The sequence below is a fragment of the Spinacia oleracea genome, chromosome 3 (genome assembly GCF_020520425.1).
Source record: "Spinacia oleracea cultivar Varoflay chromosome 3, BTI_SOV_V1, whole genome shotgun sequence".
NCBI classification, from domain to species: domain Eukaryota; kingdom Viridiplantae; phylum Streptophyta; class Magnoliopsida; order Caryophyllales; family Amaranthaceae; genus Spinacia; species Spinacia oleracea.
In genome coordinates, this window is record NC_079489.1 from 26,950,488 (window position 1) to 26,966,859 (window position 16,372).

General features: G+C 34.9%; 1 protein-coding gene across 1 annotated transcript; it reads left to right on the forward strand.

Moving 5' to 3' along the window:
- The first annotated feature begins 383 nt into the window (after positions 1-383).
- On the forward strand, positions 384-3,267 carry LOC130469588 (protein FAR1-RELATED SEQUENCE 5-like). Its single transcript, XM_056838960.1, has 4 exons — positions 384-998; positions 1,144-1,230; positions 1,626-2,739; positions 3,154-3,267. The coding sequence occupies exons 1-4, from the start codon at positions 400-402 to the stop codon at positions 3,265-3,267; spliced, it is 1,914 nt and encodes a 637-aa protein (XP_056694938.1). The 5' UTR covers positions 384-399.
- Positions 3,268-16,372: the final 13,105 nt, after the last annotated feature.

Consider the following 16,372-nt stretch of genomic DNA (forward strand, 5'->3'; position numbering starts at 1 on the left):
ACAATGTTCGTTTACGTCTTGTGTTTGTTCCTTTATCATACTTATGATGTTCATTGTGTTCTTTTTTATCGTCATGCAGATTTTGAAGAACCAGTTTCATTAGAGGGAAGTGTAGTTAAGGATGATGATGAGGCGTATGAGTTATACAACAGTCATGCATTTAGGAATGGTTTTGGTACTAGGAAGGGTAAAAAGGAGTATAGAAGTGGTACTAGAATAGTTCGACAATGGTTTTTTGTTTGTGCATACGAGGGGTTTAAAAATCCAGATGGTGTTGTGCCTAAATCCTTTAAAAAAATTGATAGGAGAACTGGATGCAAGGCTTCAGTTCAGTTTGATGTTGATAAGAAAACTGGAGTGTATGTTCTTTCTAAACGTTCCCGTCTGCATAACCATTCAATGGTTCCTGCTAATAAGAGACACCTTATTAGGTCACATAGGCACATTTCAAAAGAACAATTGGCTTTTCTTACTACTTTTACTTGTAGTGGCACGAAGCTTGCTGATGTTCTTAGAGCTATGAGGAAAGAAGTTGGTGGTGAGGCGAATTTAGGCTTCACTGTTCCTGACGCGTATGATGCTGTTTTGGCAGAGAAGAAGAAAAAGTTGGATGGTTGTGATTCAAATCAGTTGATCAGATGGTTCGCTATGAGGCAAGCTAAAGAACATGATTTTTATTATGATTTTCAATTGAATGAAGAGAATCAGTTGATCAATTTTTTTTGGAGAGATGGAAGAATGCGGTCTGATTATGAGGCTTTTGGTGATTTATTGATTCATGATACAACTTATCGTACTAATAAATACGATATGATTTGTGGGCCTTTTGTTGGAATGAATCTTCACACTCAAAATATCATGTTTGGAGTGGGTTTTATATTGAATGAGAAGGCAGGTACTTTTGACTGGCTTTTTAATTCTTTTTTGACTTCAATGGGAGGGAAGCAACCTGTGACTATCATGACTGATCAATCTTCTGCCATGGACAAGGCTATAAGGTAAAGTTCTTTTAGGTTGTTTGTATGTTCGTTCATCAAACATTTTTGTTCTTTTGTATTTTTGTACTATTTTTTATGTTCTTTTTCTTTTGTCTTTCTGTTTAGTTTATATTTTTATCTATTTTTTTGGTTTATGTTTTTTTAGGGAAGTGTTTCCAAAATCGAGGCATCGGTTGTGTACATGGCACATTGGGGAAAATGCTAAACATCAAAGGTGTTATGGCCAAAGAAGGTTTCAAACGTCGGTTTGATTATGTTTTGAAATATACTGACAGAGTTGCTGAGTTCGAGCATTATTGGAATAGGTAAAAATTATTTTGCTAATAGACTGATTAGTATTTAAAATTTTGTTTTGTTCTTTTCATTCGACAACATGTTTTTTGTAATGTTAAGTAGTGTTCTTTTCATGGTTGATGAAACTTGTTCTTTTAATCTGGTATTTTAATGTTCTTTTCTTTGTTTAATAGAGTCCATACTTCTTGAACTGTGATTGTGTGTACTTTCTTTTCAAGTTTTATTGTACTGTATATTGTTCTTTTTTTGTCTTCATTTGTTCTTTGTTTTACTCAGGGTGTTCGTTTTGTGTCTCTGATTGTTCTTTTGTTCTCCTTGTTTGTTCTTTTGTAGTCTTTTGGCTGATTACAATTGCGCTAAACATTCATGGATAATAAGATTAAATAGTTTGAAGGAGAAATGGTGTCCTGCATATAACAAAGATTGGTTTTCTGGGGGTGTTTTGTCTTCTCAAAGGAGTGAGACTACAAATCATTATATTTCTAGGAGGTTGCATAAAACGAATGGTTTATGTGATTTTTATAAGTGTTTTTTAGATGTAATTGATGAATGGAGAAGTAAGGAGAACAAGGGAGATTATAATTCTTCTATTGGAAATAGATATTACGCATGTGCGGATAACATGTTATGTTTGCATGCGCGGGATGTGTATACCATTGCAATATATTTGATATTTGAGCAACGATTCATCAAAGCAATTGGTTTGAGGTGTCAACGCATTTCCTATGAGTTTCCAGTTTCTAAGTACATTGTTGGGCATCCTACAAAGGATTTTATTAGACATGTTGTGATGTTTAATGAGCAAGAGATGGTTGTTGATTGTACTTGCAAGTCATATGGAGAGATAGGAGTTCTTTGTTCTCATATTCTTCGAGTTTTCATTGTCCATAATGTCGAAGAGATTCCCAAAAAATACATTATGAAGAGATGGACCAAAAAGGCTATGAACACGATTGTTGAAGAAGGAGAAGATAGAGATAATGAAGTAAGTGTTGTTTCTGCTTCAGTTTGGAGGATGCAAAGCATAAGAAATTGCATTAAAGTTATAAATGAAGCTCAACATTGTCCGGCTGCAAGGAAGCTTATTGATTTGGGTGTGTTGGATATGTCATGCAAAGTAAAGGAGTATATTGGTGGTGTTGAAGGGGATGGTAATGTATCAAACAAGTATGTGCGAGAAGAAACTCTACTTGATGTCGTTGAGCCTTCAACAGACACAGTTTTGCCGGATGTTGTGGAACCGATTGCTGAAAAAGTCATTCCAACAATGATTCAAAATCCACCAAAGCGAAAGAGGAAGATTAAGAACGGGACTGAAAAGGCTAATGAGAGGAATGTGAGACCTAATGGAATTGTTGAGAAGAAACGCAATAAACTGAAAGGTTGGAACAAGAGAAGAGAAAGACATGTTGATAATTTGAGGGAGGAAACTCAGTCTACTGATCAGGTAAACTGTTCTTTTTAAACATTTATTTGTTCTTTTATTACTTTTGAATGTTCTTTTTGTTTATCATTGTTCTTTTTTCCATTTTTATGTTCTATTTATCCTTTTTGTTTATGATCTTTTAGTTTACTTTATTATGTTCTGTTGGCAAATTGTTTTTTTTAATAATTTATTTGTTCTTTTATTCCTTTAGTTTGTTCCTTTTGTTTATCATTGTTCGTTTTTCTTTCTATATGTTCTTTTGTCTTTTTGTTTATGTTCTTTTGCTAAACAGTTCATTTTTTAAAAGCACATCTATTTGTTCTTTTAATGTTTATTATGTTCTTTTTTGAACTGTTCTTTTTTATTATCTATTTTGTTCTTTTTTCTTCTTTATCATGTTCTTTTTTTCCTTATTGTTTCTTTGTTCTTTTTCAGTGTATCATAAATTTACCTGTTGGTGGGGTTTTGGTTCATCCAACATCTTCAAATTCACAATTGGAAGCATATGTTCCAGATGATTATTTTGGAGTACACATACAACCTTTGTAGATTCATTTACGATTGGTAATATTTTGATTTTTAGTTTGTTGTGTTTTTAATTATTTGTTTTTGTATTGTCATTAATGTTCTTTTACTCTTTTGATGTATATTTTTACGGGCTACTGCTCAATCAATATTTTGAAATGAGAATTTTTAGTTGTATATATTCTTATTTTTGTTTTGATTTTTGTGCAATTAGGATTGCAAAATTATTGCATAAAGGAGTATATGCTTAAATGTGAAAATAACTTACTAAAAGAGAATAAAAAGAATTTTGGAAAGGAAAGAACATATCCCATGATATAGAAGAACATGGTCTGGGATTGAAAAGAACTTGAACCTTTAATTGAAATACTTGTTTAAAATATTCAAACTACTTATCTGCTACTACTAGAACATCTAATTGTTTCCAAAAGAACACCACACATGTTTAAAAGAACAACCCATAACTCCAGCAATAACCACATCTACAAAATATACCATTGTTTTTTAAAGCATACTTCTAATAAAAGGTAACTATTATTCTTGAAGGAAATAATGCCCTTGGTCCAAGTATGCATTCTATGTTAAGTCTAATAAATGCGGTTCAGTATTAATTAACAAGTTAATAATTCAGTGAGATCAAGTGAGCTGAATGCCTAGCTAGAGGCCGCTTCAGTTCAAGTGGAATTAATGATATTAATCCACAGCTTACTCTTGACTGAACCCGTAGGGTCACACAAATAGTACGTAAACGGATCAAGTATTTAATGGCATTAAATACTCCATCTATGAATATTCGGAATCGACGGATCTTGGTTTCAGTGGGAGCTGAGATCGTCACAAGCAAGAAATGAATACTCCGGAAACGATGATATTGCCGGAAACGGAAATATGGATCGTATCGGAAATATAAATATTATCCAAGTCGTAGATGTTGCCGGAAACGGAAACATGGTACGTATCGGAAAATATTATCGGAAATGGAAATATTGCCAGAATCGGAAATATTGCCGGAAACGGAAATATTGTCAGAATCGGAAATATTATCGGAATCGGAAAATAATTCCGGAAACGGAAATATTAAATATTTGTTCGAAACGGAAATTAATTCCGGAATCGGAAATGTTAAATATTGTTCGTATCGGAAATGAATTCCGGAATCGGAAATTTAATCGGAAGCGTATCGTACGAATAAGCATCGGACGAGGCCTGCCGGACGAGGGCCCAGCTCGAAGCCAGGCCATCGCCCAGCAAGCCAAACGCGCGCCACAAGCCCAGCCAAGGCAGCGCCCAGGCCTACCGCAAGGCAGGCCCAGGGCGCGCCAAGGCCGCGGCTGCGTGGGCTGCTGCTCGCACGCACGCGCATGGGCGGCCCATCGTGGCTGCCGTGTGTGTGTGTGTGAGTTTGTGTTCATGCACGATTCCTAAAACGTGCAGAGTTCGGTTAATGATTAAATTCCTAATTCTATTTGGTAAATTAATTAATTAGAGTTTTTGTAGGATTCTAAGTTTAATTAATTCGTATCCTAATAGGATTCCAATTCTCTTTCCATACCCCTATAAATATGTGGCCTGGGTTCACAATTTATAACGAGTTTTAAAAGTATTCAAAGTGAGTTTTTGAGAGAAAAATTCAGTCACACATCTTGCTCAAAAGTGCCGAAAATTCTAGTACCTTAAGGGCGATTCTAGTTGGTCAATCTTAAGGCGGATCCGGACGTGCTGTGGACTATCTACGGAGGGACGACACTTGGAGTCCTAAAGACTTGTTCTTGCTCGGTTCGGGCGCAGCTAGGGAGGGCACGCAACAAAGAGTATGCATCTAAATTATGCTATATGATTATGTGTAAATAATATGTATTCCTGGGTTAATGGTTGTTTCCGCATGATTTATGTAATATCATATGTATCATAACCTAACAGTGGTATCACGAGCCCCTTATTATTTTCATAATCTAATTTGCATGAACATGGTTAAATATTACAAATTTGCAAGAATTAAAATGGGTGATTAATTTTCGTAATTGTTAATTAATTGCAAATTGCGTCTATTTAATTATACGTACGCAGTTTTTCGGCAGTTTCTTCGTTACTCATCCAAATCGAGTGATTTTTGTGTCAATTTCGCATGTAAAAGGCATTCTAAAATTTTGACAAAAAAAGTATTTTTCTGCCGAACCCAGAATTCTCAAATTCGAAGCCTAACTATGACTTTTCGAAGGTTTTAGTTTTTCGAATGCAAAATTTCGTAAATTTAAGATGTTAAATTAAATATTTGCGATTCTTGTTGATAAATCTTGAATATTGATTGACCTACTGTATATGTTTAACAAGTTTGAATGCCTAGCCTTGTTAATTATGCAATCTAATTTGTAATTATGATTAATTTGTTGAAAATTAGAATAATTTAGAATTAATTTGATTTTCATAATTAATTATAATTTAATTAGAAACCTATGATTAAAAACCACCATAAAAATTGTAAATTTATGATAAATTTTAAATTTTTATGACCTAGACTTGAATCCATAATAATCGGAAATCAATTGGATAATAAATTTTCGATTTTTCGCCCTAAAATTATGAAATTAATATTATTTATTAATTTGTCATTAATTTTAAATATAAATTTTAAATTTTTATGCGATTCTTTCATATAACTTGCACGCACAAAGCAATGGACGCTTCGTGTTACCCTTAAGGGGTGTTGTATAGTGCGGGCATGCGACGACGAGCAAGGGAGCTCGTCGCCCGTGCGGCACCAATGCAATGAGCAAGGCATGGTGCACGAGCACAAGGCAGCAGCCCTGCCTTGTGTCGTGGGCCACGAGCTATGAACAAATGGGCATGGGCGAAAGGCAAGCCAAGGCAGTCGCGTGTGGGCAGCAAGCGAGCTGCGCCACAACGCGCACTGCCTCGCGCAAGAGCGCGCAGCCTCGCGCGCAGCGAGCGCAAGCTCGCGTGCCACGAGCGCTGCGCCCAGCGTTGCTCGCGCGCACAGCGAGCGATGTCGCGCGCCCAGAGAGCGATGGCTCGCGCGCACAGCGAGCGATGGAGCGCGCGCAGCGTGCGCTGGCGAGCGCGCACAGCGAGCGATGGCTCGCGTGCGTCCAGCGCTGGCGCGCGCGCAGCGAGCACCACAACGTGCGATGGCTTGCGATGGGAGATGCAGCAGCTATGCGACGAGCGCATGGGCTGCGCGCACATGGCCAGCAATGGCTGTGTGCGTGCGGCCCATGGGCGTGCAATGCGTAGGGTGTTTGCGTTACGATTAGATCGTTTTGAATGTTTAATTTGAAAATTTCAGTTCACGTAATTTTAATTAATTTTAAAATTAATAATTTAAATTATTTTCTTGGATTTTAATTTTGAATATTGTAATTATAATAAATTTTATTTATTCTAATTATTTTACTAAAATTAAAATCATGAATTAATTTAAATAACGACTGAAATTAAATTAAACTTTTTGGATTCAATTATAAATTTATATGAGCTTTAAATTTTAATTAAATTTGTATGTTTCCGGTTAGACTAGAAATACATTTTTATGTTTAAAATTAGTAAAGCATATGAATTTATTGGTTTGAGTGGGAGCGCTTTTTAGTCATAAACTCTTGATTAGGTCTACAAATCCTTAAGGTTAAAACAACTTGATTAGAATTAATAAGGACTGAATAATTGGTAGATTATTGGTGCCCTTGATTAATTGCTGCAAATGTTTACGTGATGCATAATGTGTTTTACTAACCAGCTATGTGGGCCATTCATGATAATGAATGGGTGAATGGTATATATATTGTATATGTACTGTTTTGCAGGTTATGAAGTGACTAGTATGCCCCAAATAGGATAGAAAATATGGTCTGCGTACCATTAATTTGAATGTAATTGGTCTAAAGTACCAAAGTTATTTTTCAATTCAAATATGGTCTGCGTACCATCAAATAGTTGTAATTAGTTATAGCTTATCCTATTTGAAGAAAATGGTGCCTCCCACGGAGATTTTCAAGACGGACTTTAAAGTTAAAGCTTCAAGATGAAGTCGGGCCATACTAGATCACATTTATCTTATGCATGTTTTAAGTTATTTATTGCTTTTAAATATGTCTTAAAATGCATGAGATCAAAAGCTTGATTATGTTGCATGATTAAGGATTTTAGTTCACTTAAAATCTAACCAACATAGTAAGAGCCTTAAGTTCCAAACTTAAAAATTGAGTTAAAAGGTGCCATGCCAAAATATACACTTGCTTGGATATCCTTTACATCAATCTAGTAATAGTTTTCGCTCAGCGAGGTGTTACTTATTGGTCCTAAAGGGGAAAGGTACACAAATAATTGTGAGTACATGTTAGTTTTGGTGAAACTCAACGATATAAGCAAGGAGTCCTTTTATGTCGTGGCAAAATCGATAGGTTTACCTAATAAGTTCTTAGACGTACCTATCAACCAAGAATAGTTTCTAGACTATTAGCAAAAGGCTTTTGCTTACCTAAGATGTTTTAGGATTAAGTCGACAAACTGTGCTTAGTTCTTCAATGATTTTAGGATCTTGGAATCATTTTATTCACACCTGCCGGAACACATAATTCGAATAAAATGCTAATGACTTGTTGAAATTGCATGATTGCTTTAATTTTCAAGTTATTATTCATGATAAATGTTTAGACTTTGCATGCTTCAATGTATGTTTTAATTATTGTTTATAATTAAATATCTTGCACTGCAATAAATCCTTTTAGAAAGGTAACAGTAAATTTCCTCGATTGGTAGTGAATCCAAGAACGATTCACGGAAAAGAGAGAAAGTGAGCAATTTAAAATGTACGTTTCTTATATCGACTTTTATGGTTGTTTTCGAATATCAAAATCGAATGGCAAACCAATTGGTGCTTGTGAATTCAAAATACACTGTAGTTTTGAGATCATAAAGCATTGAGCTTAAACGCTCAGCTTTACCAATGGTTAACAACCTAATATCTTTGTCCATTTAATTCTCGAATGAGTCTAGTCCCTAGACATTCGAATAGATCGATGCTTAGAGAACTTTAGAAGCTTCTGGTAAGATCATCTAGTTGAAACTTAATATTCAACATAAATTAAATGTTAAGAACCTTGTTGGGGTGACATTGGACATATCTAACAAAGTATAAAAGTCAACACTAAAGAATTCAATTCTTAAGACTATAAGAAAGGGTACAAGAAATAGGAAACCGAGGAACAAATGAAAGGAATTTACGATTCCGTTTCTACCTATAAGTTTATGTTTAAAGAGAAGTGACCTAGCAATCAAACTTTCTTGGTATCATATACCGCTTGAGGTTCTTACTTCGGTAATAACTCAAATAATGGAAGCTAGGCTACACTAATGGCCTACAAGTGGGAAATGAAGCATGGCAATGCTACATTAGTTGTAGGGTCATCTAGTTTGTTTTAAGTCCTTTCAAAGGCTGGAACTAAATGGCTATTTTGTTCCATAATCAGCATACCTAAATTTCTGCTTCAAACACAGAAAGACTCACATTTAGAAGAACAAAAACAATGCTTGTTTGTTTGTTTATTTGAATGAAATGATCATTTACGGGATGAGTCAATATGCTTGATTAAAACAAACAACTCTTTAAAGAACTTTACTAGGTTCAAATCAACCCCTTGATTTGAGTTCCACTAATCTTTGGCATTGTTGCTTAGACCATATCAATAAGTTAACATTCAAAAGCTCTATTTTGATGGACTTTTTGAAAGTTTATTGATTTCTAAATCAATCTAAGACAACTAGTCTTACTTGTTGAAAGTAACAAAAGATATGAACTATTGTTAGAACGCCTAGACAATAGAGTTCAAAGCTAAAGAAAGATTTTATGACTTTATTATTTCACATGGATTTGAGTGAATATAGTTTATTTACTCAAATGTGATATAAGTTGAATCTGTTTGGCTAGTTCAAAGATTCAGAAATATAAAATCAACTTGGCAAGAAATCATAAAGATCTAGGTTAGATCATGTTGATGATTACTTGAGACCAAATATGATCATCAATGATTGTGTGTTGTAATTTCACAATCTAGGTCCATAAGATATGGCATATCTACGTTGGAATGATCGAAGTCAATTAGTACTTGATTCGATCAATGATGAATCATAAAGACTTTTTCTATAATTTCTAAAACAAAATGCTCAACTACCACCAAACTAAACCAAATTCGTCAAAGCTATTGAAAAGTAATTAATTTCAGAATATCTTTTCATAATATATCTAAAGAGTTCCTAAACTCAGTGGGAGCTTAGTGTTTGTTATTCAACAAACTAAGGCCCAAGTATAGATATATGTTTCATTGTGATTTATTCAAATGAGACACAAGGGTATTGTTTCTACCACGAATTTTTGAGAACATAATGTTTGTTTGCTCGAAATAATGTCCTTTTGGGGATTCGTTTCCAAAATGACAAGTGGGAGAAAATAGACCTCGAAAGTCTTCGAGGCGAACAACAAACATAAACGGACATTCCGGAGGCTTTTCGAAGTGCTTCAGAAAACCCGAACGTATTCTTTAAGGACTTTAGAAGTGGCTTTTAAAGAATAGACATCTCTTAGAAGACTTTACAAGTGCTTCAAGGAGAACAGAATATTCAAAGGACTTTCAAGTGGCTATTGATATTCTATTGTTTGATGTTCTATACCCTAGTAGGCATAGAGTTCAAGTCACTGGAACTATGAGATTCTTCTATTAGATAGTGAAGAAACATGAAGTTCAGGTCATTGAAGCTATCTTATTCTTCCATTAGATAGTGAAGAAACCTAGAACTTGCAGTCAAACTATTATCATGTAGATTAATGAGTTTGTGACTTGTAAGAAAGCTATGACGAAACCCAGATTCCCTAAAATGGTTAGAGGCCATATATAGACTCAAATGTTTTAAATGGTTAGAGGCCATAAAACATACTCAATGTTTTGATGACAAAATTGAAATTTTGTTGATTTGCAAGAATAGTTTCACACCTATTGGTTGCAAAGTTTGTTTAAAGGATAAAAACCATCAAACATGGAATTGTGTTCACACACAAAGCTAGATTAGTTGCTAAAGGTTAAAAGCAAATTCATGGCATGGATTGTGTTGAAACCTCATGCAAAATCATAATGCTTAAGTCTATAATTCAAGCAATGATTGCATATTGGTACATATGGCAATTGGATGACAAAACGTATTCCTCAATCAAATGTTGGAATATAATATGTACATGGTATGTCATAGAATTTGTGGATCCAAATAAATGCTTGAAAAGGAAAGCTAGCTTATAAAATCTAAGTACAGATTTAAGCAAACAATTGGGAATTGGAACTGTATTTTAAATGAAGCTAATAAGCATTTTAGTTTCATAAAATATACATGATTCTTATAGATATATAAGAAGTTTAGTGGGAGTACATAAAACTTAATTGGTCCTATGTGTATCACACACATATCTCTCTATTGTGAAATAACATTCAAATGCTAATGACTTAGATTTGAAATTATTCATCAATGATGGACCAAGGCGAAACTTAGTACATACTGGGTATTAAGATCTATTTACAAAGATCTTATGATATTGTTTTGGATTAAGTAATGGCATTTACTAAATCAAACACGAAAGTCTCCATTGGAGATATTTGACCCATGTGAATAAATCTAAGTAAAGGATGATTTGAACTATGTATAAGCATTTACTAAGTTAACATCAAAGAATCTAATGAGATTCTTCACCTATATTATATGTCAAAGAATTTAGCTGGATTCAGTATCTACTGAAATTGAATGAGCTAAAGTTACATGAATAGAATTCAATTGGGAATTATTCTGCAAAAGAATTTATCATGTATGATATAATATGAGGATCGCCAAAAACGTATCGTATGACTTTAGCCATGACGAACATATACCAATCTCTATTGATCTAAGTAAAGATCAACTAGATTGAGATCAAGAATACTTATGGTACTTGAAAAGGTACATAGGAATAGTTCTTAATTCAAGGAAATAAAGATATGCTAAATATTGATGCTACACGCATAAACACTGGCAAAGGATCAAGCAAGACCCTTTGGAGTTAACCATTGATAAGGACGAGCTATAGAGCATCGTGTTTTGAAAATGGCAACATGGGTTGGAGACCATGAGTTGTTGCGTGGGAAATTAAAATAATAATTTCTATGTTTTAAGATATAGTTGGAGAGTCTTCCACATATCTATGAACTGCTTGGATAGGTAAATCCAAACAAAGCGTCACTAGCAACCTATACAATTGAAGTAAAAGTAATTATTGCCTAAGAAGCAATAAAACAGGGTTGTTTAAAGTTCTTCACTGAACTTGGGTAGATCACCTATCTGCTGGCTTGATGGTTCTTCATTGAAAAATGCGTAGAACCACTCTTGAAGCAAGAAAAACGTCTGCTAACTTGATGGTTCTTCATTGCAAAATGAGTAAAACCACCATCGAAGTAAGAAAGACTAGATCACATAATAAACAAACTCGAAAAGATCTTATCATCATATCTCAAAGAACATTCGATGAAAAGGATGTTAAGATTGGAAAAGCATGATAACTAAACCTATGCAACAAGTGAGAAGCAACACTCACGTTGTAGCACTGGAAATCAAGCATAGCTTTGAATTCCATGAAATGTTTTAAAGATGGGTTAGAGGCCCATGGTTGTAAAACATTGGGGTTGAACATTTATCATATATGAAATGTATTTTCATATTCCATTTAATCTTGGTTTAGTATTAAATGATGAGTCCCTTCAAATTTGACGATATATTCAAGATAGACTGTCAGGACCAGTCCTGTGACTAAGAAATGTCTATCAAGTGAACTTGAATGTCAAAGGTTGAAAATGGTCCCTAGTCGGAGTTTTCTATAAAAATTGGACGCATAGAAAACGTTAGACGATTAGAATGCAAGATGACTAGTAGTTCTGTTTCTTGAACTATGTGGACATGGCAATGTCATAATCATTTGCATAGATACTTACTTTGGGAAGACTAGTATCGGACAAGACCTATGAAACTTTACTCTAAGAGATGAAAATCTGTCATAAGTAAATTTCATTAAAATTATTAGACACTAAATCCTCAATACCTGAGTGATTTGAGATTACTTGTTTGAGAACTGGTTGCTTTGACGTTGACCAACCGTCGCACCGTAAAAGGAGGCTATAAAGGCAACGCTCAGGTAATCACCTATCAAACGAAGTCTAATCTCAAGATCGCAAGATTGGGATTGTCCTCCCATAAATCGGGATGAGATGCTTAAAAGTTGTACAAGGCCACTCGGAGAGCTAGAAACTGTGAAATGCATGGCCGTGCTCGGATGAATCATAGGCTATGATTATCTGTTTATTTGATCAGTTGAACTCTGAAACCGAGGAACACCTCTGGACATAATAAGGATGACAACTCTTACCTTATGTTCAAGAGCAAGCATCGAGCGACAAAGGAATTAGGAAATGCGCACTTGTCCCTAAGGACAAGTGGGAGACTGAAGGAAATAATGCCCTTGGTCCAAGTATGCATTCTATGTTAAGTCTAATAAATGCGGTTCAGTATTAATTAACAAGTTAATAATTCAGTGAGATCAAGTGAGCTGAATGCCTAGCTAGAGGCCGCTTCAGTTCAAGTTGAATTAATGATATTAATCCACAGCTTACTCTTGACTGAACCCGTAGGGTCACACAAATAGTACGTAAACGGATCAAGTATTTAATGGCATTAAATACTCCATCTATGAATATTCGGAATCGACGGATCTTGGTTTCAGTGGGAGCTGAGATCGTCACAAGCAAGAAATGAATACTCCGGAAACGATGATATTGCCGGAAACGGAAATATGGATCGTATCGGAAATATAAATATTATCCAAGTCGTAGATGTTGCCGGAAACGGAAACATGGTACGTATCGGAAAATATTATCGGAAATGGAAATATTGCCAGAATCGGAAATATTGTCGGAAACGGAAATATTGTCAGAATCGGAAATATTATCGGAATCGGAAAATAATTCGGGAAACGGAAATATTAAATATTTGTTCGAAACGGAAATTAATTCCGGAATCGGAAATGTTAAATATTGTTCGTATCGGAAATGAATTCCGGAATCGGAAATTTAATCGGAAGCGTATCGTACGAATAAGCATCGGACGAGGCCTGCCGGACGAGGGCCCAGCTCGAAGCCAGGCCATCGCCCAGCAAGCCAAACGCGCGCCACAAGCCCAGCCAAGGCAGCGCCCAGGCCTACCGCAAGGCAGGCCCAGCGCGCGCCAAGGCCGCGGCTGCGTGGGCCTCGCTGCGTGGGCTGCTGCTCGCACGCACGCGCATGGGCGGCCCATCGTGGCTGCCGTGTGTGTGTGTGTGAGTTTGTGTTCATGCACGATTCCTAAAACGTGCAGAGTTCGGTTAATGATTAAATTCCTAATTCTATTTGGTAAATTAATTAATTAGAGTTCTTGTAGGATTCTAAGTTTAATTAATTCGTATCCTAATAGGATTCCAATTCTCTTTCCATACCCCTATAAATATGTGGCCTGGGTTCACAATTTATAACGAGTTTTAAAAGTATTCAAAGTGAGTTTTTGAGAGAAAAATTCAGTCACACATCTTGCTCAAAAGTGCCGAAAATTCTAGTACCTTAAGGGCGATTCTAGTTGGTCAATCTTAAGGCGGATCCGGACGTGCTGTGGACTATCTACGGAGGGACGACACTTGGAGTCCTAAAGACTTGTTCTTGCTCGGTTCGGGCGCAGCTAGGGAGGGCACGCAACAAAGAGTATGCATCTAAATTATGCTATATGATTATGTGTAAATAATATGTATTCCTGGGTTAATGGTTGTTTCCGCATGATTTATGTAATATCATATGTATCATAACCTAACAATTCTGCCTTCATGAAAACAACCAACTATTCAACTTGATTAGCTCTCTTCAATGCCAGATACGTTAGCTCATGCCTTTTGTTCAGAACGGATAATAAGATTTCAGTACCGTACCGCATTCTCAGCTTGCAAATAAAGTCTTTCTGAAAACATAAAATAGTACATTAATAAAATATTATATATTAAAATAATATACGTACATATATTCAAAATTTACTTACATCTTCATCTGTGTTTTTGAAGCCACAATTCCAAGTCTGGTTGCCTTTGTAGGTCTCCATATGCCTCATTGCATATACCCCACAATCAGTCTTGTTTGTTCTGTTTTTCATGGCATTTCAAGCAACACAATTTCATATGCTGAAATCTGTGCCTTCCGCAAAGGATGTCCTTCTTGTTCACAAATATTGTCCATGCTTCAAACTGAAATAAAAAGAACATTTAACTTAGTAAAAGAACAAAGAACAAAGAACAACAAAGAAACAAAGAACAACAAAGGAAGGAAAAAAGAACATTTAATTTAGTAAAAGAATAAAGAACAACAAAGGAAAGAACAAATAAAATATATAAGAGGAAATTCTTCAAATAGACTTACAGTTCTTTCTGCAAATGTTTTATATTTATCATCATATGTAATTCCTTCAGGTAAGGAGAGATTGTCAATGATCTCCACCTTCTTCGCCTTTTGGTTGATTACAATGAGATAAAAATGATCACCAGACCAGACTGGAAAGAACAACTACAAGCAGAGAAAAGAACATTAAACAAAGGAAAACGAACATATGTAAAAAGAAAAGAACAATTTTATAATTTTACCAGATGGAATCCCTTCAAAGACTTCACACCAGCAGTTACATACTTATGGCGTACACTTAAAATAAAATTTTCTAAGCGTTTGCCCTCGGTTGCTTGACTATCCTGTGATCCACCATACGGTTCATTCTGGCAGAGCATATTCTGCACCGAAAAAAAAATAATTTTAAATATATGTTATATAATAAAAATAACTGAAGAAGTACGAAAATATGATTTTTTAGTTATATTAAAACTTACGAAAGGGATTGTAGAGAAATAGAACTTCAAGTTACTCTTGACACTTTGATCTGGATCATCATTCAGTATTCTTGCAAAAGTGTCAATAACATTATTCATCACCCACACATTGGGAGCTGTTTTAAAGGAAAAGAACAAAAATATGAGTAAAAGGAACATCAACAGCATTTAAAAGAACATTTTAAATTCCAATAATTAAATATATACCTAGGGTTTGAAACTCTTCTCTGGTAACTATATTCCAATCATCAGTGTACAACACCTGACTGTTATAAGAATGAAAATAAAATTTCCATAAGAACATGTACAAAAAGAACATCTACATTCAAATACTTGTAATAGTATAAAATTCTTACGTTGGGCTTCCCTTTCCAAAGGCATAATCCAGTACGCATCGCATGTCCTTTTCCTTTTGATTCAACTGTTCTTCCCCAACCAGTAGGTGTGAATACTGAGTTAAGAAGGGTGACAGTAACTTGAGGGGAACATTTTTCTTTCTCTTAACAAGTTTAGGTACTTGTACGTTATCTGGATCCTCTTCCTCACTTATGAAAACAAATACATTATAAAGTAAAAAGAACATATTAGAGGGAAAAACGAATTCAGACTAACAATAAAAAGAACAACAAAGTGAAAAGAAAAGAACATTTTATAAATGATAATGAAAAATAACTTGTAATAATAAACGAAAAATAACTTATAAAATAAAATGCAGTAGTCATACTCTATGTTCATAGATGTAGGTGCATTTTCTGGTTGCGAGTACACCGCACTTGGAGTGCTAAAAGAGTGGAAAGAAAAGAATATATTACTATAAATAAAAAGAACAAAAGCGAGAAAGAAAAGAGCATTAAATTGAAGATTATGAAAATTATATTTTAATAAAATACAGTAGTCTTACTTCAGGAATATTGATGGAGTTTCCATTTCAGTCTGCGACTCAGCGGCAGTTGGAGTCTTAAACTCGGATTCTTCAGTTCTAACAGTTGGAGACATGGGGTTTCCATCTTCAGCTCCTTGGATTAAACCTTCCATATCTGATCTCACATTTTCAGGTTCTCTGTGTATTACAAAAAAAAAAAAAGAACATGTGAGGAGGAACAAAGAACACAATGAGAAGAATTAAAGAACAAAAGTGCAATGAAAAAGAACATATAAGTTAAT